Consider the following 23735-nt stretch of genomic DNA (forward strand, 5'->3'; position numbering starts at 1 on the left):
ATATTTTAATAAAGATACTACTAATAATAAAACCTTAAATTGAAAATAAAAGTATGTGGTCATGTTTGCTACCTGTAGCTGCTAATCTGTTCTCACTTCCAAGCTGCTTTGAGACCTTGGGACAGTCTTTATATTGTCTAGTACTTTTATTTCCTATTTAGAGGTATGGATGTTTTAAAGTACCTACCTTAGAGGATCAAAATGAGAGTGCACAGGCATTATGCCTGAAAATGCTTCTCAAGATGCTAATCACATGCTGAATGCTAAACTGACAGGCAAAGAATGACAATAACCATAATGCTAGCTATAATGTTTTGCCCTCCAATTTTCTCATGGTCAGCAGCATCAGTAGAATTTACAAGAATAAAAATGTATTCTCAAACTCAGCCCAGGCCCCCTGCATCAAAACCTATATTCTAATGAGATCCCATGTTTACTCATAGGCACAAGGATGATTGTGAGGCCCTAATAGAAAAAATCCACCTGAGACGCAGACTCATGCCAAACCTTAAGTCAAGAGACTTGGAGTTGGATACCCACCCACATCCCAAGACTTTAAGTTCACCATCTCATTTTCACAGACATCGAAGCTTCCTAGATGTCATTGTTCTTTCTTTAGCCCAAGCTGTAAATAACAGGATTTTTTGAAGCACATTTTCATGTCTACCATAATATCAAGAGCGCCATAATTTTGTCTTGTTTTTTACATTTTTAATTATTCAACTGCCTTTATTTGTCTCTGCTTCAAGAATTATTGCAAACTTATGCCTAAAATACTTCTGATTAATGCATATTTACACAACTAAGCAGGTGCAGAATGGGCTGACTGCTTTCATAAAATTAAACATTGATGAAACATGTATTTGTATACATGCAATAATGATGCCACATGCGCATAAGTAATGACACATCTTCTCTAAACATCTCAGGATGTAAATGATGAATGGGAGACAAATTTAGAAAATGTGTCTGACTCACCATATGAGCTATTTTAAGTGTATTTGTACATGTGAATAAAATTTTGTTAATTTATAGCATCTATTAACACAAAAAAATAAAAGAAGCTGTAATTACGTTAAAAAGATATGGGTAATACCAGAGTATGTTTTAAGAATATGTCATAATTTCCATAGATTTTAAATAATAGAAAATATGTATTTTAGGGTACTCTTCTGCTTTATACAAGATATATTCTGGGGTCATAAGTCATTCCAAGGTGTATCTTTGCATGTCTGAGATTTGAAATATTTCTTGTATTTGATGACATGTCTCAATTTGATTGGCAGGACTTTTTTCATTTTGTTGAGTGATATGATCTTAAAAATTCAGTTGTTGAGTTGTTATCACACACTTCATTGAAATGTCTAAAATGGTTGTTAAACAGTCTGTTTGTTATTTCAGGTAATATCAAGATTATCGAACAAAACGGCAGTCTCACAGGTATGGCTGGCTTTTGATTTATATTTTTTTATTTTCTGTTTTTTTGCTATGCTGCCAAGGTTGACCTAGAACTCAACCATTATTCTGCGTGTTTAGAACTTACCATGATCTGGTATCACGGTAAAAGTGGCATCATAAAACGAGGTTTGGTAGTGGTCTTTCTTTTTCCATTTTACAGAGCGTTTTGAGGAATGTTGATGCTATGTCTTCCTTAAAGGATAAAATTGATAGAATTCAGCAGCCAGTTCAGCGCTGGGGTTTTCTTTGTAGAGAGACAAAGACAACTCTTTAAACCCCATTTCTTGCTTACATTGCTAATATCTTGGAAGAGAATAATGTCTAGGATTTTATCCATTTCTTCTATATTTTTTAAAATAAAGTTTCTGAAATATTTTTTCAATTCCATGGATCTCATTTGAGTTATTTCTAATTTTATTAATTTCAGTTTTGTTTTACTTCTAGTTCCTCTGACTAAAGGTTGCCATTTTTATCATTTCAAAAAGCTGATTATTTTGTTTGATTGATTCTATGCATTGTACTTTGGTCTCCATTTCATCAATTACCTCACTTTTCTTTATTATTTCTTAATGTCAACTGCTTTTGCATTTGGCTTGTTGTGGTGATGCCACATTAAATAAATGAATATACGGATTAGTGTCACAGAAATAGAGCAAGCCTAGTTTGATCTGTTTGCTTCTTCCAAGTGTCCCCATCTGTTCTTCTTGTGTCTGCCACACAGATGGCACTGCTCCTTATTGTTGAACATGCTATGCGAAAGGAATAAGAAATCTTTGGCTAAACCTTTTTACCAGAGTTTTAATGGAGAAGTATTTTACTGACTTAAATAACATGCAAACTGCAAGCAGATGCTCTCCATCTGCATCTTCATGTTGTGCCCAATGTTTATTGTGGCTGCATCGGTGCTTTCAATGCCCACTGCTAGACACACACATGCATACACACACACACACACACACACACACACACACACACATTATTCCGTTAGAGGCATGAAAGGGTCATAGTTTAAAATTAAAGCATTGCATTCAGTGTACCAGGCTTTTTGTTTAGGCCACCAACCAGCTCCCAAATCATGACACAGAGAGTTCTTATTAGTTATGAATGTTCTTCCTTATCTTAGCTCTTATTTTAATGTTTCTCTTTGTCTGCATTTTGCCTTGGGACTTTTTTTCCTTTCTTTGTTTATATCTTACTTTCCTACATCCTCCAGTGTTTGACAGCCTGACTTCTGATCTAGGGTGTATCCCTCTTTTTCTCTCTCATTCTCTCCTCCTTTTCTCTCCAGAGCATAGATTTCTCCTCCTACTTAGTATCTCTGCCCATCAGCCCAACCTATCCCTCCGTACCTAGCTATTCAGGTTTTTATTTGGCTAATCAGATGCCTTGGGCAGTGAAGGTGAAACAAATACAAGACATAAATACAAATGCAGCATAGAAAAAATGTAACACATCTTTTCATCACTAATCAAGGCAGCAGAAACAAAAGTAACATACCTTCACATAGTTCAAGTAATATTCCACAGCATAAACAAATGTAACACATCTTTGCCAGGTTAAAATAATAATCCACAATAATTCAGTTAAACTTGTAAATGCTAAGCTCACAGATAGCAGTGGTCACCCACTACTCTTATATGAGAGAATATATAAACTTTTATTCCCATTAATATCCACTTTATGAAATTAGGAGTCACAATTTTGAAGCATTTGTATTTATAATTACACAGATGCCTGAAGAAAGTAATGAGTCACTTTAGTGACTTTCTGCTTCTGTGGTAAAATCCGATGATCAGGACAACTTATAGGAGGAAGAGTTTTGGGGGGGCTACCATTGCAGAGAGACAAGGGTCCGTCATGATAGGAGCACAACAGGCATACTTGGTGACCAGTGCAGAGGATGAGTGATTACATCTTCAGCCACAAACAGTAAACAGAGAGAACAAACTGGAACTAAGGCAAGACTGTGAACTCTCAAAGCTCACCCCCAGTGACTACTTTCTCCAGCAAGACTGCATCACCTCCCCAAATATGCCACAAATTGATAATCAGGTGTTCAGACATTTGGGGCACTCAGAGACATTCCCCATTTGAACCACATATGAGTTCTCCTGAATAGAGGAGACTAATTGCAGGCTAGGTATCTAATAAAGGCATAAGTTTAGGGCCAGTCTACAATGTTGCTTGTAAGAGAATGAATTCTTGATATAAGTAGGAACTGTTGTCTTAATTGTAAGAGTCAATTTTCAAGAGACTTACTCAAAGCAATAGACTCCTTGACAAAGTGGAATTATGAGACGTAAGTGAACCAGCATAAGTACAAACATTTTATAAGTTCTCAGTCAGAGGATTTTAATAGAACCATTAGAGACTTCTTCAAATAAAGGAATGAGTAAATTTTCAATGCCATTGTAACAGACCTAATTTAGATTGTATTTAAGATTTTTCATTTCTTTTAAAAGTTTGCCCTGTTGTATCTTTAGCATGGCAAGCTAATTTTTCTGTCCTACAATAAAAGTATAAAGTGATCCTGTACAATTCCATGAGGGTCCAATTTTTGCTAAAACACAAAGTATTAAATGCTATTGAAAACAAAATAAACAAGGAAAAGCAGCACCATGACTTTCCAATAAAGAATGCAAAGCTGCAGAGTTGATTAAAATAATTATATGTAGCTAGAAAAAATATGGAGCTAGGAACTATTAAAAAAATTGAGGTATTTAGATTAATAAAAAATTGAATAACTAATAGTTTATTTCATTTAGTGGCTAACACCTAAGCTAAATGAGCCAGGGCCTTTAAGCCACCACAGTATTTTTGTTGTTTCATTATATTTATTATAGATATCACAAATTCAAATTACCAATGAACCAACCACTGGTTGGCATAATCACAATAGCAGCTCATGAAAATCAAATAATAATCTCAGCTGCTTTCTATGATTTTTACTAGGAACTATTTGTAATTGTGTACACACAACTGGATCTGGAAAGGAGACTGAAGCACATAAAATGAATTTATTTTCTGAAAATAAACTGACTAGTGAGCATACCCAGAGATCATGTCTGTGTCTAAGAAAGAAGCACTGTATTACTTCAGAGGAGTTAGCCTTGTCTCTTCCATTCCCCACTCTACTGCCCTACCCCACATCAGTTATTGTCTCTATTGTTTTTTAATTGTATTTATTGAGCAATATGTTTCTCTCCACTCCACTCTCTTCCTTTGCCTTCCCCTCCAACCCTCTCTCCTGGTCACCATGCTCCCAATGTACTCAGATCTTGCCTTTTTCTACTTCCCATGTAAATTAGATCAATATATGTCTCTCATGGGGCCCTCTTTGTTGTCTATCTTCTCTGGGAATTGTAGGCTGGTTTTTCTTTGCTTTATATCTCAAAGCAACTTATGAGTGAGTATATATGATATTTGTCTTTCTGGGTCTCAGTTATCACACTCAATATGATGTTTTCTAGATCCATCCATTTGCCCAGAAAATTCAAGATTTTATTTTTTTTCTGTTACATACTATTCCATTTGTAAATGTACCATATTTTCCTTACCCATTCTTTGGTCGAGAACCACTTAGGTTGTTTCCAGGTTCTGGCTATGACAAATAAAGCTTCTATGAACATAGTTGAGCACAGATCCTTGTGGCACGATTGAGCATCCTTTGAATACATACCAAAAAGTGGTATTGCTGAGTCTTGAGGAAAGTTGTTTCCTAATTTTCTGAGAAATCACTATACAGATATCCAAAGTGGCTGTACCAGTTTGCAGTCCCACCAAGGCTGGAGGAATGTTCTCTTTACCCCACATCCTCTCCAACATAAGTTGTCATCAGTGTCTTTGATCTTGGCTATTCTTACAGGTATACGATGGAATCTCTGATTTGTTTTGATTTGCATTTCTCTGATGACTAAGGATGTTGAACATTTCCTTAAGTGTCTTTCAACCATTTTAGGTTCCTCTGTTGATAGTTCTCTGTTTAGGTCTATACCCCATATTTTATTGGATTATTTATTCATTTGAAGTTTTTTTTTTTTTTTTAGTTCTTTGTATATTTTGGAGATCAGACCTCTGTCTGATGTGGGGTTGGTGAAGATCTTAACCCATCCTTTAGGCTGTTGCTTTGTCTTGATGACCTTGTCCTTTGCTTTACAGAAGCTTCTCAGTTTCAGGAGGTCCCATTTATTAATTGTTTTTCTCAGTGTCTATGCTACTGGGGTTATATTTAGGAAGTGGTCTCCTGTGCATTCAAGTGAACTTCCCACTTTCTCTTATGAAATTCAGTGTGGTTGGTATTATGTTGAAGTCTTTGATCTATTTGGACTTTAATTTTTGCATGGCAATATATATATGGATCTATTTTCATTCTTCTAGATGTTGATATACAGTTATGCCATCACCATTTGTTGAGTATGCTTTCCTTTTACCATTTTATATTTTTTTGTTTCCTTATCAAAAATCGGTTGTTTGTAAGTATTTAGATTGATATCTGGGTCTTTGATTCGGTTCCATTGGTGGTCTTGTCTGTTTTTATGCCAGTACCAGGCTGTTTTCAGTACTGTACCCCTGTAATAGAGTTTGAAGTCAGGGATGGTAATGCCTCCAGAAGATCCTTTATTGTATAGGATTGTTTTGGCTATCCTGGGTTGCTTTTCCATATGAAGTTGAGTATTGTTCTTTTGAGGTCTATGGTGAATTTTGCTGGGATTTTGATGGGCATTGCATTGAATCTATAGATTTATTTTGGTAAGATTGCCATTTTTACTATGTTAATTCTACTTACCCAAGAGCATGGGGAATCTTTCCATTTTCTGGTGTCTTCTTGAATTTCTTTCTTCAGAAATTTAAAGTTATTGTCATATAGGTCTTCCACTTGTTTGGCTAGAATTACTCCAAGATATTTTACAATATTTGTGGCTATTTCTCTGATTTTTTTTTCTCAGCCCATTTATTTTTTTATTTTTTATTTTTTTTGTAAAGGACGGCAACTGATTTCTTGAGTTGATCTTGTATCCTGCTACATTACTGAAGGTGTTTCTGAGTTGGAGAAATCTATGGTAGAATTTCCGCATCACTTATGTAAACTATCATATCATCAGCAAATAGTGAGAGTTTGACTTCTTCTTGTCTGATTTGTATCCCCTTTATCTCCTTTTGCTGTCTTATTACTCTAGCTAGGACCTCAAGTATTATATTGATTTAACATGGAGAGAGCAGGCAGACTTGTCTTGTTCCTGATTTCACTGGGATCTCTTTGAGTTTCTCTCCATTTAGTTTGATGCTTGCTGTTGGCTTGCTGTATATTGCCTTAATTATGTTTACCTATGTTCCTTGTATCCCTGCTCTCTCCAAGATCTTTATTATGAAGGAATGTTATATTTTGCTGAAGGTTTTTTCAGTATCTAATGAGATGATCATGTGGGTTTTTTAAAAATTTGTTTATATGGTGGATTACGTAGACAGATTTTTTAATGTTGAATCTTCCATGCATCTCTGAGATAAAGCCAATTTGATCATGGTGGATGATTTTTCTTATGTGTTCATGGATTTGGTTTGCCAGTATTTTATTGGGTATTTTTGCATCAATGTTTATAAGTGAAATTGGTCTGTAATTTTCTTTCTTACTAATGTCTTTGTGTGGTTTTGGTATCAGGGTAACTGTAGCTTCATAAAAAAAAAGTTTCCTTCTGTTTCTATTGTGTGAAAAAAATTGAGGAGTAATAATATTACTTCTTTGAAAATCTCTGACTTGAAACCTTCTGGCCCTGGGCTTATTTTTGGATGGGAGTCTTTTGATGAATGTTTCTTTTTCTGGTTGATGTTTCTATTTCTTTAGTAGTTATAGGTCTATTGAATTTGCTTATCTGGTCTTGATTTAATTTTGGTATTTCACTTAAGTTTTCCAATTTTGTGGAATACAGGTTTTCAATTATCTGGATTTTCTTCGTGTCTGTTGTAATATCCCCCTTTTCATTTCTGATTTTTTTTTAATTTGGATATTCTCTCTCTGTCTTTTCATTAGTCTGGATAAGAATTTGTCTATTTTGTTGACTTTCTCTAAGAACCGACTCTTTGTCTCATTGATTCTTTGTATAATTTTCTTGGTTTCGATTTTATTGATTTCATCTCTCAATTTGATTATTTCCTGTCATCTAGTCCTCCTGGGTGAGTTTGCTTCTTTTTGTTCTAGAGTTTTCAGGAGTTCTGATAACTCACTAGTGTGGGTTTTTTTTCAGGTTCTATATGTAGGCATTTAGTGCTATGAACTTTCTTCCTCTTAACACTGCTTTCATTGTGTCCCATAAATTTGGTTATGTTGTGTGCTCATTTTCATTAAATTTCTGGAAGTCTTTAATTTCTTTCTTTATTTCTTCCTTGACCCATTGATGATTCAGGTGAGCATTGATTAATTTCTTTGTGTTTGTGGGCTTTCTGGAATTAGCATTGCTGTTGAATTCTAATTTTAAGCCATGGTGATCCAATAAGATACATGATGTATTCCAATATTTTGTATCTGTTGAGGTTTACTTTGTTATCGAGTATGTGACCAATTTTTGAGACAGTTTCCATGAGGTGCTGAGAAGAATGTATATTCTTTTATGTTTGGATGGAATATTCTATTGATATCTAAGCCCATTTGAGTCATAACACCTGTGAGTCCCCTTATTTCTCTGTTAATTTTCTATCTGACAGACCTGTCCAGTGGTGAGAATGAGGTGTTGAAGTCTACCACTATTAGTGTGTAGGGTTTAATGTGTGAATTAAGACTTAGTAGTCTTTCTTTTACATATGAGGGTTTCCTTGTATTTGAGGCATAGGTATTCAGTATCAAGATTTCCTCCTCATAGATTTTTTTCTGTGATTAATATAAAATGATGTTCTTTATCTCTTTTATTAATTTTAGTTTGAAGTCTATTTTGTTAGTTATTAGGATCACTGCACCAGTTGTGTGTTAGGTCTATTAAGGCCATTTATATTAAGGCATATTAATGACCAGTGTTTGCTAGTTCTTGTTATTTTAGTTTTCATTGTCGATGATGTTATTTTGTGTGTTTTTCCTTTCTTTGGGATTTGCTACTGTGAGATCATCTATTGTCTGCAGTTTTGTGGATGTAGCTTTCTTGGGTTGGAGTTTTCCTTCTAGTATTTTGTATAGGACTGGGTTTGTAATTAAGTATTGATTAAATCTGGTTTTGTCATGGAATATCTTGCTTTGTTCATCTATGGTGATTGAACGTTTTGCTGGGTACAGTAGCCTGGGCTGGCATCCATGGTCTCTTAGTGTCCACATAATGTCTGAACAGGACTTTTCCGGTTTGCATTTTTTCCATTGAGAAGTCATAAGTCTGCTTTTATATGTTACTTAGCTTTTTTCCTTTGTGACTCTTTTTTTTTCTTTTTTTCTTTTTGGTTTTTTGAGATAGGGTTTCTCTGTGGCTCTGGAGCCCGTCCTGGAACTAGCTCTGTAGACCAGGCTGGTCTTGAACTCACAGAGATCCGCCTGCCTCTGCCTCCCAAGTGCTGGGATTAAAGGCGTGTGCCACCACCGCCAGGCCCCTTTGTGACTCTTAATGTCTTTCTTTAGAGAAGGTAAGCCTGGGTGTGAAAACTAAAGAACCTTTTAAAACTTGGAAATTAAGATCAAAACATACTAAGGTTTACTAATCTCTAAGGATTTTGATCTTTTTCAGTAAAACCTTTGGCATGAATGATATGCCTCTTGGCGATATGTACTAATCTGTATTATCCACTGATCTAGGCAGAACCCAAGGGGAATGGAAGCATCAACAAGAGACTTCCATCCATTGTGGAAGATGAGGAAGAGGAGGAAGAGGTGGAGGAAGAGGAGACCACATCCCTCTCTCCCATCTATACAAGGGGATCCTCTGTTTCATGCAATAAAAAGATTGGAAGTAATAAGAGTTGTCTAGGTTTAAGCCTAAAGCAACTAGCCTCAGGGACAGTACCATTTCACTCACCAATGAGAGTCTCCACCGCCACCTCCCCTAAAACCAAGCAGGAGACTGACCCACCTAACCATGGCAGAAGGAAAGAGAAGCACCTAAAAGTACAGCTTTGCAGTCTGAATACTGCGGAAACCCCAGATCTCAGTCCAAGGTAAGAATGCATGGGTACAACAGTTTCCCAGGTGAGTGTCCATACTTCTGCATGTGCTCAGAAACAGACAAGCACATGCCTTGTAAATTATACAGCTTTTGAGCCTTTCTGTCCCATAAGTAAGGTCACCGCCTCAATTCTTCAGTTTTCCTGAACCATGGGGACTGTTTTCATCTATATGTACTCACACGTGTATACTTGTGCTATGAAAATTGTACTTATAATCATTTAAAGGAGTTCCAGGAAATATTTATCACTTCTTCTTTGTAGTAATTTATCTCAACTTCTCATGATGCAACTTATAATTGAATTAACAATAAAAATGGAACTACAGGTTGAAATGATAAATGATTATGGTCTGTTGTCCTTGCCACAATATTCTGCTTGTTATCCATGGATAACTAAAGATAGTTTTACTCCTCTTCTATATAGTAAAGCCGCTTTTATTCGCACTGAAACTAAAGTCACTTTAGAACTGATTAAAGGGAATTGAGATGGTAGAAAACCCATGTTGTGGTGCCAGAGAGGCACTAAAAAAACATCAGAATCTCCAACACCTGAGCACCCACATGAGGAAAATATCCCCAGTACTTCCTAGTTTCCACGAACCTTTTGAGGTGATTTTTCCATCCATTTTTGTATTTACTCTTCCTGGAGTCAACAGAAGTCATTTGTGTTATTTCTTCCTATAGTGTTGTGAACATAAAACTCAAGACTTAAATATTCTGTCAAAGCCCTCAGCAATAGTAAGAACTGGAAGCTATATTCAAAGTTTTTCTCTACTTGTAAACCAAATACTGACTCTAATATACTCGTTCTTTAGTCACTTGCAAAAAAAAAAAAAAAAAAAAAACATTGTAGCATCTGTGTACAGCACATTAGGCTGAATGGCAAAGGAGAGTGATAACTTTTAATTAGAAAAGTCTTGGAGCTGGAAGAGAAGGGACAGTAGGATCACACACTTGTCCCATGAATGTGTGTTCTTTTACATGGTGAGCATTTCCTGAGCATTTGTAGTAAATGACTGGGGACAGTCATTTTTTTTTAATTTTGTATCCTTCCGTATATATTTCCACAGAATATTTGCATTCAGCAGTGAGCAAATTAGACCCCATTTACCAAGGAAAAAGACTCAACGCCTCTCAGTGATTTAAACACTTGGGCTGGGGCCAAAGCTAGGTTGAACACATTTGCCTTGTATACATGTTATTCAGTTTCCAGAATAACAACATAATAATAACAACCATAAAAACGTTGAGAAAATGAAAATTTTTAATACTCATATAAATAGTTTTAGGTCTTTGTCTAAAGTTATCATTGATCTTGTTTTCTGCGATGTTTCAGTCATTGAGTTAAAATGTTTTCTTCTAGATGGAGGTAAAATGTATGTGTGCTGTGTGTGTGATATTTTGTGTTCTGACAAATAAAGCTTGCCTGACGATCAGATGATGGAGCTAACCAATAGTTAACCATAGAGACCAAGCAGTATTTAATCCCAGTGCTTGAGAGGAGAAGGCAGGAAGATCACAAGTTCAAGGCCACCCTGGGCTACAGAGATTAAACTAGTCTAAAAGAGAAACAGATCCCAATGATGGTGGCTCACACCTTTGATCCCAGCACTTGGGAGTTCAACCTTTGATCCTAGCACATGGGAAACTCCTACCTTTAATCCCAACTCTGGGGAGGTAGAGACAGAAATATAAGGTGGGTAGAAACAAAATTCCCCCGTTCAGCCTGAAAATTTGTAGAGGCAGGACCCCTCCGCATTCAGTCTAAGAAATTGTAATAACAGGACTCCCTCCCCTTTCTGTCTGAGAATTGTAGAGACAGGACCCCCTCCCATTCAATCTGAGAATTTGTAGAGACAGGGTTTCTCCCCATTCAGTCTGAAGTTTAGTAAAGGTAAGAAGTTTCTGGTTGATGGCTGCTCTGCTTCTCTAATCTTTTAGGCAAGTTTTATTTGTCAGAATACAAATAAATATTATACAATATGTGTGTGTGTGTTCTTAGCCTGGTTTTTAAGCCTAAGAATAAATAAGTCTAATTTCTATATCATCAATGTTCAACAAAAATAAAATGTAAGCTAAAATGTGAACCACATCTACATCTTTAAAGTTTCGAGTTTCATATTGTAAAGTGAGTAAGCCCTAAGTGCAGTTAACTTTGCTTACACTTCATGCTGTGCCATGTGTCCCATATTGAGAAAAATACAGAAATCCTTAAATGACTCACACTTCTTTTTAAAACTTGTTTTCAAGCTCTGCAGAGCATGTTACAAACACACAGCTAGCAGTCATGCCCCCAAGCATTATCACAGAAAGCAGCTACTGTGAGGCTGGCACCTTATGGCACCAGGAATTTAGAAATTGAATACAAGTGTCCTAGAGGTATTCTATAAATTCTGGAATTCATAAAGCTAAGTGCACAGTCAACTAATTTCCTGTACTTGACGCAGGATTGTTGATGGAACTGAAGATGGCAATAGCAGTAAGGAGACTCAGACTTTTGACTTTGGCTCTGAACAAATCAGGTCAGAGCCCAGAATTTCCCCTACCCTTGGAGGTAAGCACCTGTTAATCATCTTTGGGACTGATGTTTTCTCTAATGTGGTGTTTGACACTGTAGCCTTTTAATCCTATGGGTTATATAAGACATTTAGTAATTTGACTTGGGTCGGAGCCACTTCCAGGTACCAAAGTAATCGTTTGCCATTGCTCTCTAATCAGGCCCATGCCCACCATTTACCATCCTTGACAGAGTAATCATCAGGGGTGTCCTAGTTTCCTATTATACATACAGATGAACTCACAAAAACACTACCTAGCAGAAATATCATGTTTGTTTGTGTGCTCCGGAAATGTTGGTAGTCCTTAATCATTTATTTCATGAGAGGTTTTTTCTTCAGACTATCAGAATAAACAACCTTGAAATGAAGTAAGACAGCTGACTCTGAGACATCAACCTGGAAGGATGGTGAATTAGTGTGAAGACACCTCCAACTCGAGCCCAATTTGACCTCTTTCCACCTCTGTCAATCTCATCCATAAAATGGACCTGTCAATATAATCAGGTCCAGAAATGAGAAATAAACTCTAAGGAAAACAGCTTCATTTGATAAAGACAAGACACTGAAAGGCTGTTAAATACTTGTAGATAAAAAGCAATGAAGAAAATTGGTATGGAAGACCTTGGCCCAGTCATTCCCTGCTTCTGACCAAATGTTAAGATCCTTGTATTCCATTCTCCTGCTAGCTAGCCACTCCCTGCATAAGCCCAAACCTGAGAAAGACAAGAGGGAGGAGGCTCCACTCTTAAGTAAATTTAGAATTTTATTGGAAATTAATCCTTTCTAGCACTCATTGCCTTCTGACAAAACAGAAGGTCCACCTAAGACTTGATGCAACTGGAGAAAGAACAGAGTCTAAGGTCATTAACTCAATTAAATTTTGCATGTTGGCTTTACTTTGAAGCAACAGTCAAGGAAATAATAATTACATCAAACTGTTGTGTTTGTCACAAAAGCCAGTTGTGAATCTTAGCAGCAGCATTTTCCTTTTGATCCCCTGGGGGCCATGTACAGAGCCTTGGCCTTTCCACCCACCCACCTCTTAACTTCTTCCTTTTCCTTGTCCCATCATTAAGCCCCCTGCTCAAATATTTAAGCAAAAAATTTTCTTTATTCTACTTTTTAAATGAGTCTCAGTTCTGCCTAGACCTGTCCTTCTTCTATGGTCATACATATACCGTGTCTGAATTGCCACCAAATTTCTCCTGTCTTCACACTGCATTTTTTTTTTTTACTTAATTCAGTCTTTTTATTGAGAATAGATTCTTCTCCTGTACAATGTATCCTGACCGGTTTCCCCTCCCTCTACTCCTTCCAGCTCCCCTAATTAAGTCTTTTTTTTTAATGAAAACTTTTATTTATTTATTTATTTATTTATTAAAGATTTCTGTCTCTTCCCCACCGCCGCCTCCCCTTTCCCTCCCCCTCCCCCAATCAAGTCCCCCTCCCTCGTCAGCCCAAAGGGCAATCAGGGTTCCCTGCCCTGTGGGAAGTCCAAGGACCACCCACCTCCATCCAGGTCTAGTAAAGTGAGCCTCCAAACTGCCTAGGCTTCCACAAAAACAATAGGTGCAGTAGGATCAAAAACCCATTGCCATTGTTCTTGAGGTCTCAGTAGTATGGAATATATACATATTAGAGTACTACTCAGCAGTAAAAAACAAGGACTTCTTGAAGTTTGCAGGCAAATGGATGGAAATAGAAAACACTATCCTGAGGTAAGCCAGACCCAAAAAGAGGAACATGGGATGTACTCACTCATATTTGGTTTCTAGCCATAAATAAAGGACATTGAGCCTATTGTATATGATGGGAGTGGTCTGTTGACTGTCTGTAAACATCTCTATAAAATCAGCTCTTCTATCTACTTCGATCTGTTCTGAGTGATTTTTCTTCTTTGCAAACAAGTATTCTATTCACAACTAATCAGTGGCAGGCTAATTCTGTCACATCATCAAATCTTTTCCTTGCCAAAGACATTACTGATTTGTGCTTCTCGTCCTGGACAGAGTAGGGAGACGTAGAGAAGAGAACTCAGAAATGAGAGCAATGGAGTGGGAAAAATATGAAGCATGCAAGAGAGATTAGTCCCTGAAACAGGACTGGAATGAAATGTTCTCATGGGCAAAGCAAATTCCTTTTCCAATGGTCAGTGTGGGCGGCATAGGGAGTGACAATGAAAATGAAAAGACCCAGAGATATAGTGTTAGAACATGCTGATGGTGGTGTGTGAGGACACACACAGCCAGTGCAGTCCCAACACTGTGCTGTGAGTCTGCCCCTCAGAGAATAGGAGTTCCTGCCCAATGAAGGAAAAGAGGTTTGTCTGGTCCTGGGAAGAAAAAACCCATGAGTTCAGGCAGCAGGGTTGTTTGAGGTGACAGCCTTCCTTCCACACTGAAGCCATCCCAAAGCCTGAATACACAATGTGTTCCTAAAGGCTACTTTGTGCATGCTGCTTTTCAGATGCAGAGATCGGAGCCGCTGTTCTGTTCATCAAGGCTGAAGAAACCAAGCAGCAGATAAACAAGCTCAACAGTGAGGTATGGAGAGAAGTATAACAATATTTCATTTGTATTTTAATAAATAAAGCTTGCCTGAAGAAAAGAGAGTAAAACAGCTGCCCTGGTCAGCCTTATAGACCAGGCAGTGGTGACACACACTTTTAATCCCAGTAAGCACACTAATTGCCATAGAAACCTGGTGGTAGTGGTGCACACCTTTAATCCCAGCCCTAGACAAGAATATAAGATGGGAGGAGACAGCTCTCAGACACAGTCTCATTCTGAGATTCCTGGAGACAGGATTGCCATTTCAGACTGAGGTAGAGGTAGAAGCTAGTGACTGGTTGTTTTGCTTTTCTGACCTTTTGGTTGAAGCCCAATTTCCGTCTCTGGGTTTTTATTAATCATGTTACAAAGAAGGATATCGAATTCTACCTAAAGCAGAAGCACTGTGACATAACAGCCCCCTGTGCCCCTGGACATAACTCACCAGAAGCTCCATTTCCCCATGTATAAGTAGGGAGGCAGGAATACATGCTCTTTAACCCATTGTCCAAACAGAAGTGACAGTCAGACAGCAAAGTACAGTCCCATCAGTCCCTTACAGCACTCAGCAGAGACGAGTGGAATAAGCACAGTGGAAAAGGAAGCAGAAGCGCCAACATGGCATTGGTGCCCATGCTCACAAAATCCAGCAGAAATGCACCAATGAGCCCGAAGGCATTCCCCACTCTTCCCACTCAGGGACCTGTGCAGAGCAGAGAGATCTCTCCATGGGTCACCATCTGGCTTCCTATTCCCCCATAGGTGTTTTTGTAATAGCAACCTCTCTTACAAAAGAAATGGCTTATCTTCTAGATGTTCTGAAGGGTGCATTTTTAATCTCTTTATTTGATTACTGTTTTCCACCTTTTCTGTCATAGACTGATGAGCCAGCCTGCCCCAGGACAGGCTTTTAGAGAACACGTTACCTGAATGGACTTGAATCTGACACCAGGGAGGGCCTCTTTGATGTTACAGTGCTTTCCACAACCTTGACAGCACGTAGCAACTTTTGTTTTCAGTATAAGTTACATTCTGAGCAGGTGTTTTATTTAACTGATATCCTCCAGTATTAATGAGCTAAAGCAAGATTTCTAGTCCATGGGGAAATGTGACTTCTCATTTTGGCCTAAGTTTCGCTTTTTCTCTAACACTCATTTCCTATGTAGCATTTTACCTCTCTTAATCTTAGGATTATCCTTATAAAAGAAAATAATTTTTAACAACATTACTAAGATGTATTTGGGTATTATAAAATTCATCCATTTTAAAATATGTGGAGGTTAAGTAAATTTTCGTCTTGTATTCATTTAACCATCACCAAGAGTCAGCTTTAGAATATGCTTTGTCTCTCCAGTAACACCTCTCATTCAGGTTGACATTTCATCTAGGAAACCGTGCCTTGTGGAACAGTTGGCCTACTTTCTGATAGTTTTTTTGGTTGCTGTCTCAGTTTTAACTGCTTTTCCCCAAACAACGGTAGTTTAAAACACATTCTGAGACATTTAGATGCAAATAATTATTTTGGAAGTAGTGAATGAAGCATGATGGAGAAACAGAAAGGAAAAACTTGAAGGTGAAGAGTAAATGTGTGTTGATGAGTTAACTTGTGGGTGATTGGAGGTCAGGCCTCGGGGACCTCTGATTGCAGGGACAACTCAAACATGTTCATCCCAGAAACAAAGAAAAGAAGGCCTGAGGGTCCTTAGTAGCCTAGCTATAGAGCAGTCTGGAGAGACTCACATGAAAATTCAGGAAGCTCTGGGATGCTTTTGGACCATGGGACAGACATGTAAAGAGGAAGAGGGTAAGAGAGTCCAGACTGAAGTTAGAACTCACATGTCATCATCCTGAATAGAACCAGCATGTGCTGTTAATTATGAGAATTTTATGAGTGAAATTCCTGTGAACACACAAACTTACAATGATCTGTAGTAACAGCCGGACACAACCCAGGTTTCTCCTAAACTTGGGTTTTCTCTTAGTGAAGATTTGTAGTCAGCTGCCACCTCTCCTTCCATCCCACTGTTTCCAAAGTGAAACAGTGACTAACAAGAGGGGAAAGTATCAGGAGGACAGAAATGACAGTACAGAGAACTTCTTAACTGGACTGACATTTCTTAAATCATAGTGACTAATCCAAACTATATGGGATCCTCCAAATAACATCACACTGGAAACTACAGAAGAAGCTGGAGAGATGTCTCCAATGTTAGGTATTAGGAACACTGGCTGCTCTTTCAGAGGACCCAGGTTTGGTTCCTGCCATACACAAGTGCCTTTCAACTGCCGGCAAGTGTAGTTCCATATGTTCCAGGACCTGTTCCAGCCTCTGTAGGTACCAGGCACACATGGTATGAAGACTAGAGATCTAAGATTTAAAAATAGAATGCTTTATAAACAGGAGGGAAAAAAAGCAACTAGACATGTTGTTGGTAATCTGAATATCAGCATTCCTTTGCGCAATTTCACGTTAGAGAGTGCCTGTCTAAAACTACCCATATTGCCAGTGGACTTCTTCCCACTCCCATTTGACACAAACATGGAAGAGTTCTAAAGGCTTGATCTATTTCTTAACTGAATCTTAGAGTCAGTGATTCTTCTTGGGAAAGGAAGCTTATCTCTTCCGAGTGTGGACAGTGTCCAAGTCAGGCTAAAGAATTATTGCTGTATTATTGTTCTTTGATAATATGTCCCAGCAGTCTGTGTAAACAGAGATCCATCTTGAAAACAAAGGAGCCTTGCAATTCTAGATATTCCTCATTGTTCTTCTGCTGAGAAATACTCATTGAAGTAAGAAGGACAAGATAAAATTATTGTGGACCAATCACCACCTTCCAAGGATTAGATTTTCCTTATAGTAAAATATTTGATTTCCTCACAGTTGTAGTTTAATTGAAACATAAAATATATAAGCAACTTTACCCTTTATACATAATTTAATTTATATAGCCTTGACCCTGTTTGTAGTATATTAAAAGCCAATAAGACATGTACAGTGAGAATACAAAGTAGTTTCAGAATGTGCACATATGTTTTCCTCACACCTCCTAAGAGTCATATTGCTGATATAGGACAAAGCAAAACAATCCAGTCAACACCTAAGGTTCTGCTTTTTATAAATCCTACTTTTTGTAGATTGAACTGGTTGATTGCTTTACTTTTACTTTATACTTTGGTTACTCTCAAGCAAGAAATGTATTGGTAGTAAATGTGGAATTTACTGCATGACTATTGTTTGTTACCAAAGTGCCAGACAATGAAATAGAGACTGTGGAGCAGACTGCAGGCACCACGTGACCACCGGAGCATTGATGAATCTGCATCTGATATTTGCTCTAAGATTTAGCACACAGGATGATCTGGAGCAATGACTTAGTGGTTAAGAATACTTATACTCTTCCAGAGGACCCGGGTTCAGTGCCCACCACCTATGTCAGCAGCTCATGAACCCTTATAGCTTCCTGCAACTGTAGCTCCTGAGGATTTGATGCTGTCTTCTAGTCAATTTGGTTACCTGCATGTGCACTTGCACACACTCACATACATACACACGTACACACATGCATGCACACACAAGAATACAATGAAATAAATTATATATTTATGTATATAATTCATACATAGGTATGAGATTGTTTCCATTGTGTACATTTCATAATTAACTGATTAAATACATTTTAAATGTCAGAAAAAGCACAACATTGGCACTAACTTAGTTTCCCAGAACACTTGAGGAAAATTTTAAAGATGTAGGGCAGGCACCAGTATTAATCTGCTTTAGATTCAGTGCCCATGCTTTATAGTGCAGTGAAGCTGTGAAAATTCTTTGACAATTTCAATAAAGTCACTTCAGGGGCCATGGGCTGTAAGAGTGAAACACTACGTTTCTGAAATGGTTTTAGATAAATACTACATGTGCTCTAGTTTCTCAAATCTGGCTGACCCAGAAAGACATCATAGCAGTGTTGAAGAAAAAACTGCTTGAGCACAAAACATAAACACTTCTGAAAAAGAGAAGCTGCCCTGGAGGGAAGCAATGCTGAGGGTCACACTCAGTCTCTTCTACAAGGTGGCTGTCTTCCCTGGTCTTGTACTGTTTTTCCCTTAGCAGGTAAGTGTTGTGGAGACCGCCTATTTTGTTCCAGTCTGCACCAAAATAATCACATAGAAACTGTATTATTTGCAAATTGTTTGGCCAATAGCTTAAGTGTATTTCTGGCCAACTCTCATACCCTAAACTAGCCCATCTCCATTAATCTGTGTATGACCATATGGCTGTGGCTTACCAGATAAATTTCTGACATCTGTCTTCAGTAAGGCTACATGGCTTCTCCCTGACTTTGCCTTCTTTTTCCCAGCATTCGGTTTAGTTTTTTCCACATAGCTAAGTACTGCCTTGTTATAGGCCAAAGCAGTTTCTTTATTCATTAACCAATAACAACAACAAATAAACAGAAAGATATCCCATACCTTTTCCCCTTTTATTTAAATAAAAAAGTTTTAATTTTAACATAGTAAAATTACATATAAAAAACAGGTGTCAAGCAAAATGACAGTTACATTATTTATATCTATTTTATCTTTTATCACAACTAAGGAAAACTATAATTGTAACTATCTATACTTCAACTCCATCAAAAACCCTAGAAGAATATAATATTACCTAAGTTAACAGAAAGTATATAGAAAGTGTATTGTAAGCAACTTCTAAACTCTAGAAATGACAGAGACACCTTGCTGCCTGAAAAGTCACCCAAAGTTCTTCTGTATCTTTGGTGCATCCAATCTTCAACCCACAGGCCCATAGTATCCAACTGATTTTTCCATGAAGCAGGAAATTTTAAAGACAGTTCTACCTATATTTGCAGTTCATCAGTAACTTTCTTCTGTGTCCTACAGAATGTCTTGAAGACTCTTTGATGAATCAGGAACCCCAATGGACAGTCTTACCTTTATTCAAGTTCAACAGTCTTTTTTCTGTGGGTCCTACAAGTCCAGTTCATACAGCATGACATCAAGCAGTCCAGGCAAGAGTAGCTTCTTGCCCAACTGGCAAACGAACTCTATAAGGAACCTCTTCGATGTCCATCATCCTCTTGACATAATTGGTGCTGCCAAGAGCAGATGTGTCTCATGTCATGAAAAGTCCTAAGTTATTAAAACATTTAAATGCCATATTCTGAAACTCTCTGAAAGATTTGAAAAATACCTGTCTAACTGAAATATATCTCTGTATATCTAGAAAACCTAACTAAAATGACTACAAGCTTGACCATTATAGATGATTATCTATGAAACTATATTTTTAATTATACATTACATTTCTAAATGAGCTGCACAAACACAATACCTTAATCAAGACCAGAAATATACATATAACAAAATTGACCTTAAATTTGTATCAATAAAACAAGATCCATACCAATGCAAATCTCTACAGCATATCACCATTTAAATGTAAACAGACATTTATAAACAATATTTAGGGAATTTGTGCATAGTTCTCTCCAAACTACTTTCTTCTTATTGTTGAGCAAAGTAATTTTTGGAGGTGTTCATGGGTGGTCTTGGTCCATCAAACCACATTAGTCTGGAAGAGATCCACAGATTCTTATCTTCTGTGGAAACAAAAGAAGAAGCTCTTTTCCAAACCAATATATTCTTAGACCCATATTTTGAAATCAAGATACCTTTAAAGCATATGTGATGGTTTAGCTTAACAGTCCCCAGAACCAAATGTCTCTCTGCAGTCAACAATTTCAAAAAAACAAAACACAATAATGTACAATGCTGATTGGTCAGTAACCAGGCAGGAAGTATAGGCAGGGCGACCAGGCAGGAAGTAGAGGCAAGACAACAAAAAAGAGAATTCTGGGAGAAGGAAAGAGTCAGTCTACAGCTGACACAGAGGAAGCCAAACACAGAACAAGCAAGATGAGACTGCCTCACTGATAAAAGGTACCAAGGCATGTGGCTAACATAGACAAGAATAATGGGCTAATTTAAGATATAAGAATTAGTTAATAAGAAGCCTGAGCTAATCAGCCAACCAGAATTTTATTAAAGTACAAGTGACAAATCTTTACAAAGTACAAGGCCGTTGTCCCATAGCAGGTAAAAAGATCTACAATAGGATTTGTATGTGAACTTAACGAATGTATGGAGGATGTAGACACCAAATGTGAAGTATGGTGGCCTCTCGAATACAGGAGAACTGGATACTGGTTCTTTCTGTGTTAGAGCTTCCTAACAGGCACTTACACTATATCCTTGCCAGTGGTTTGGTCATTTATCTCTCTTCTTTTCAGAACTGTTACTTTCCAACTTTTCCCCAGTTTCAATTGGGCTCTCTTTTCATTATTAACTCTCAAGAGTTCTTTATGATTTATAGAACCAAGTCCCTTATGAAGCACATGGTTTGTGATTTTTCTCCTCTCATTTTGTAGATTGACATTTGACTCCCATGAGACACATGAGTATTAATTGTAGAGAAAGCCAACCTGTCTTCATTTTTCTTCTTATGTTTTTGGAGTCATATCTGTGAGAAATCCACAGTAATGAATATTTATTCCTCTCTTTTCTTTTTTTTAATTTATTAAAGATTTCTGTCTCTTCCCCACCACCGCCTCCCTTTCCCTCCCCCTCCCCCAATCAAGTCCCCCTCACTTGTCAGCCCAAGGACCACCCTCCTCCATCCAGGTCTCGTAAGGTGAGCATCCAAACTACCTAGGCTCCCACAAAGCCAATACGTGCAGTAGGCTCAAAAACCCATTGCCATTGTTCTTGAGGTCTTCATAGCCCTCATTGTCCGCTATGTTCAGTGAGACCTGTTTTAACCCAGGCTTTTTCAGACCCAGGCCAGCTGGCCTTGGTGAGTTCCCGATAGAACATCCCCATTGTCTCAGTGTGTGGGTGCACCCCTCGCAGTCCTGAGTTCCTCTTTTTGGGTCTGGCTTACCTCACTCAGGATAGTGTTTTCTATTTCCATCCATTTGCCTGCAAACTTCAAGAAGTCCTTGATTTTTACTGCTGAGTAGTACTCTAATATGTATATATTCCATACTTTCTTCATCCATTCTTCAATTGAAGGGCATCTAGGTTGTTTCCAGGTTCTGGCTATTACCAACAGTGCTGCTATGAACATAGTAGAGCATATATTTTTGTTGTATGATAAGGCCTCTCTTGGGTATATTCCCAAGAGTGGTATTGCTGGGTCCAGGGGTAGGTTGATCCCGAATTTTCTGAGAAACCACCACACTGCTTTCCAGAGTGGTTGCACAAGTTTGCATTCCCACCAGCAATGGATGAGTGTACCCCTTTCTCCACAACCTCTCCAGCAAAGGCTATCATTGGTGTTTTTGATTTTTGCCATTCTGACAGGTGTAAGATGGTATCTTAAAGTTGTCTTGATTTGCATTTCCCTGATCGCTAAGGAAGTTGAGCATGACCTTAGGTGTCTTTTGGCCATTTGAACTTCTTCTGTTGAGAGATCTCTGTTCAGCTCAGTGCCCCATTTTATAATTGGGTTGATTAGCCTTTTACAGTCTAGTTTCTTAAGTTCTTTATATATTTTGGAGATCAGACCTTTGTCAGTTGCGGGGTTGGTGAAGATCTTCTCCCAGTCAGTGGGTTGCCTTTCTGTCTTAGCGACAGTGTCCTTTGCTTTACAGAAGCTTCTCAGTCTCATGAGGTCCCATTTATTCAATGAGGCCCTTACTGTCTGTGCTGCTGATGTTATACGTAGGAAGCGGTCTCCTGTGCCCACTTGTTGTAGTGTAGTTCCCACTTTCTCTCCTATCAGGTTCAGTGTGTTCAGACTGATATTGAGGTCTTTAATCCACTTGGACTTGAGTTTTGTGCATGGTGACAGACATGGATCTATTTTCATTTTTGTACAGATTGAAATCCAGTTTTGCCAGCACAATTTGTTGAAGATGCTCTCTTTTTTCCATTGTATAGTTTTAGCTCCTTTATCGAAAATCAGGTGCTCATAGGTTTGTGGATTAAAGTCAGGGTCTTCTATACGGTTCCATTGGTCGACTTCTCTGTTTTTATGCCAATACCAAGCTGTTTTTAATACTGTAGCTCTGTAATAGAGTTTGAAGTCAGGGATGGTAATGCCTCCAGACGTTCCTTTATTGTATAAGATTGTTTTGGCTATCCTGGGTTTTTTATTTTTCCATATAAAGTTGATTATTGTCTTCTCCAGATCTGTGAAGAATTTTGATGGGATTTTGATGGGGATTGCATTGAATCTATATATTGCTTTTGGAAGAATTGCCATTTTTACTATGTTGATCCTCCCAATCCAAGAGCAAGGGAGATCCTTCCATTTTCTGGTGTCTTCTTCTATTTCGTTCTTCAAAGTCTTAAAGTTCTTGTCATATAGATCTTTCACTTCCTTGGTCAGGGTTACCCCAAGATATTTTATGCTCTTTGTGGCTATCATGAAAGGTGATGCTTCTCTGATTTCCCTCTCTGTTTCCTTATCCTTACTGTATAGGAAGGCAACTGATTTTTTCGAGTTGATCTTGTATCCTGCCACATTACTGAAGGTGTTTATCAGCTGTAGGAGTTCTTTGGTAGAGTTTTTGGGGTCGCTTATGTATACTATCATATCATCTGCAAATAACGAAAGCTTAACTTCTTCCTTTCCAATACGAATCCCTTTGATCCCCTTATGTTGTCTTATTGCTATTGCTAGAACTTCAAGCACTATATTGAAGAGGTATGGAGAGAGTGGACATCCTTGTCTTGTTCCTGATTTTAGTGGGATGGCTTTGAGTTTTTCTCCGTTTAATTTAATGTTAGCTGTCGGTTTGCTGTAAATAGCTTTTATTATATTTAGGTATGACCCTTGTATCCCTAGTCTCTCCAATACCTTTATCATAAAGGGGTGTTGGATTTTGTCGAATGCTTTTTCAGCATCTAATGAAATGATCATATGGTTTTTTTCTTTCATTTTATTTATATGGTGGATTACATTGATAGATTTGCGTATGTTGAACCAGCCCTGCATCTCTGGGATGAAGCCTACTTGA

General features: G+C 37.8%; 1 protein-coding gene across 1 annotated transcript in view; it reads left to right on the plus strand.

Annotated features, from left to right (window-relative positions):
• Kcnh8 (potassium voltage-gated channel subfamily H member 8) overlaps window positions 1–23735 on the plus strand; it is a 462775-nt gene that overhangs the window by 426641 nt on the left and 12399 nt on the right. Inside the window, exons 14-17 of the mRNA XM_050165081.1 lie at window positions 1402–1440; window positions 9221–9579; window positions 12035–12141; window positions 14612–14688. Of these exons, the coding sequence (XP_050021038.1) occupies window positions 1402–1440; window positions 9221–9579; window positions 12035–12141; window positions 14612–14688 (582 nt within the window). The remainder of the gene's footprint in view (window positions 1–1401; window positions 1441–9220; window positions 9580–12034; window positions 12142–14611; window positions 14689–23735) is intronic.

The sequence above is a fragment of the Alexandromys fortis genome, unplaced genomic scaffold, assembly GCF_014885135.2.
Source record: "Alexandromys fortis isolate MF-2015 unplaced genomic scaffold, M_Fortis_MF-2015_v1.1 scaffold_121, whole genome shotgun sequence".
Taxonomy (NCBI): Eukaryota; Metazoa; Chordata; class Mammalia; order Rodentia; family Cricetidae; genus Alexandromys; species Alexandromys fortis.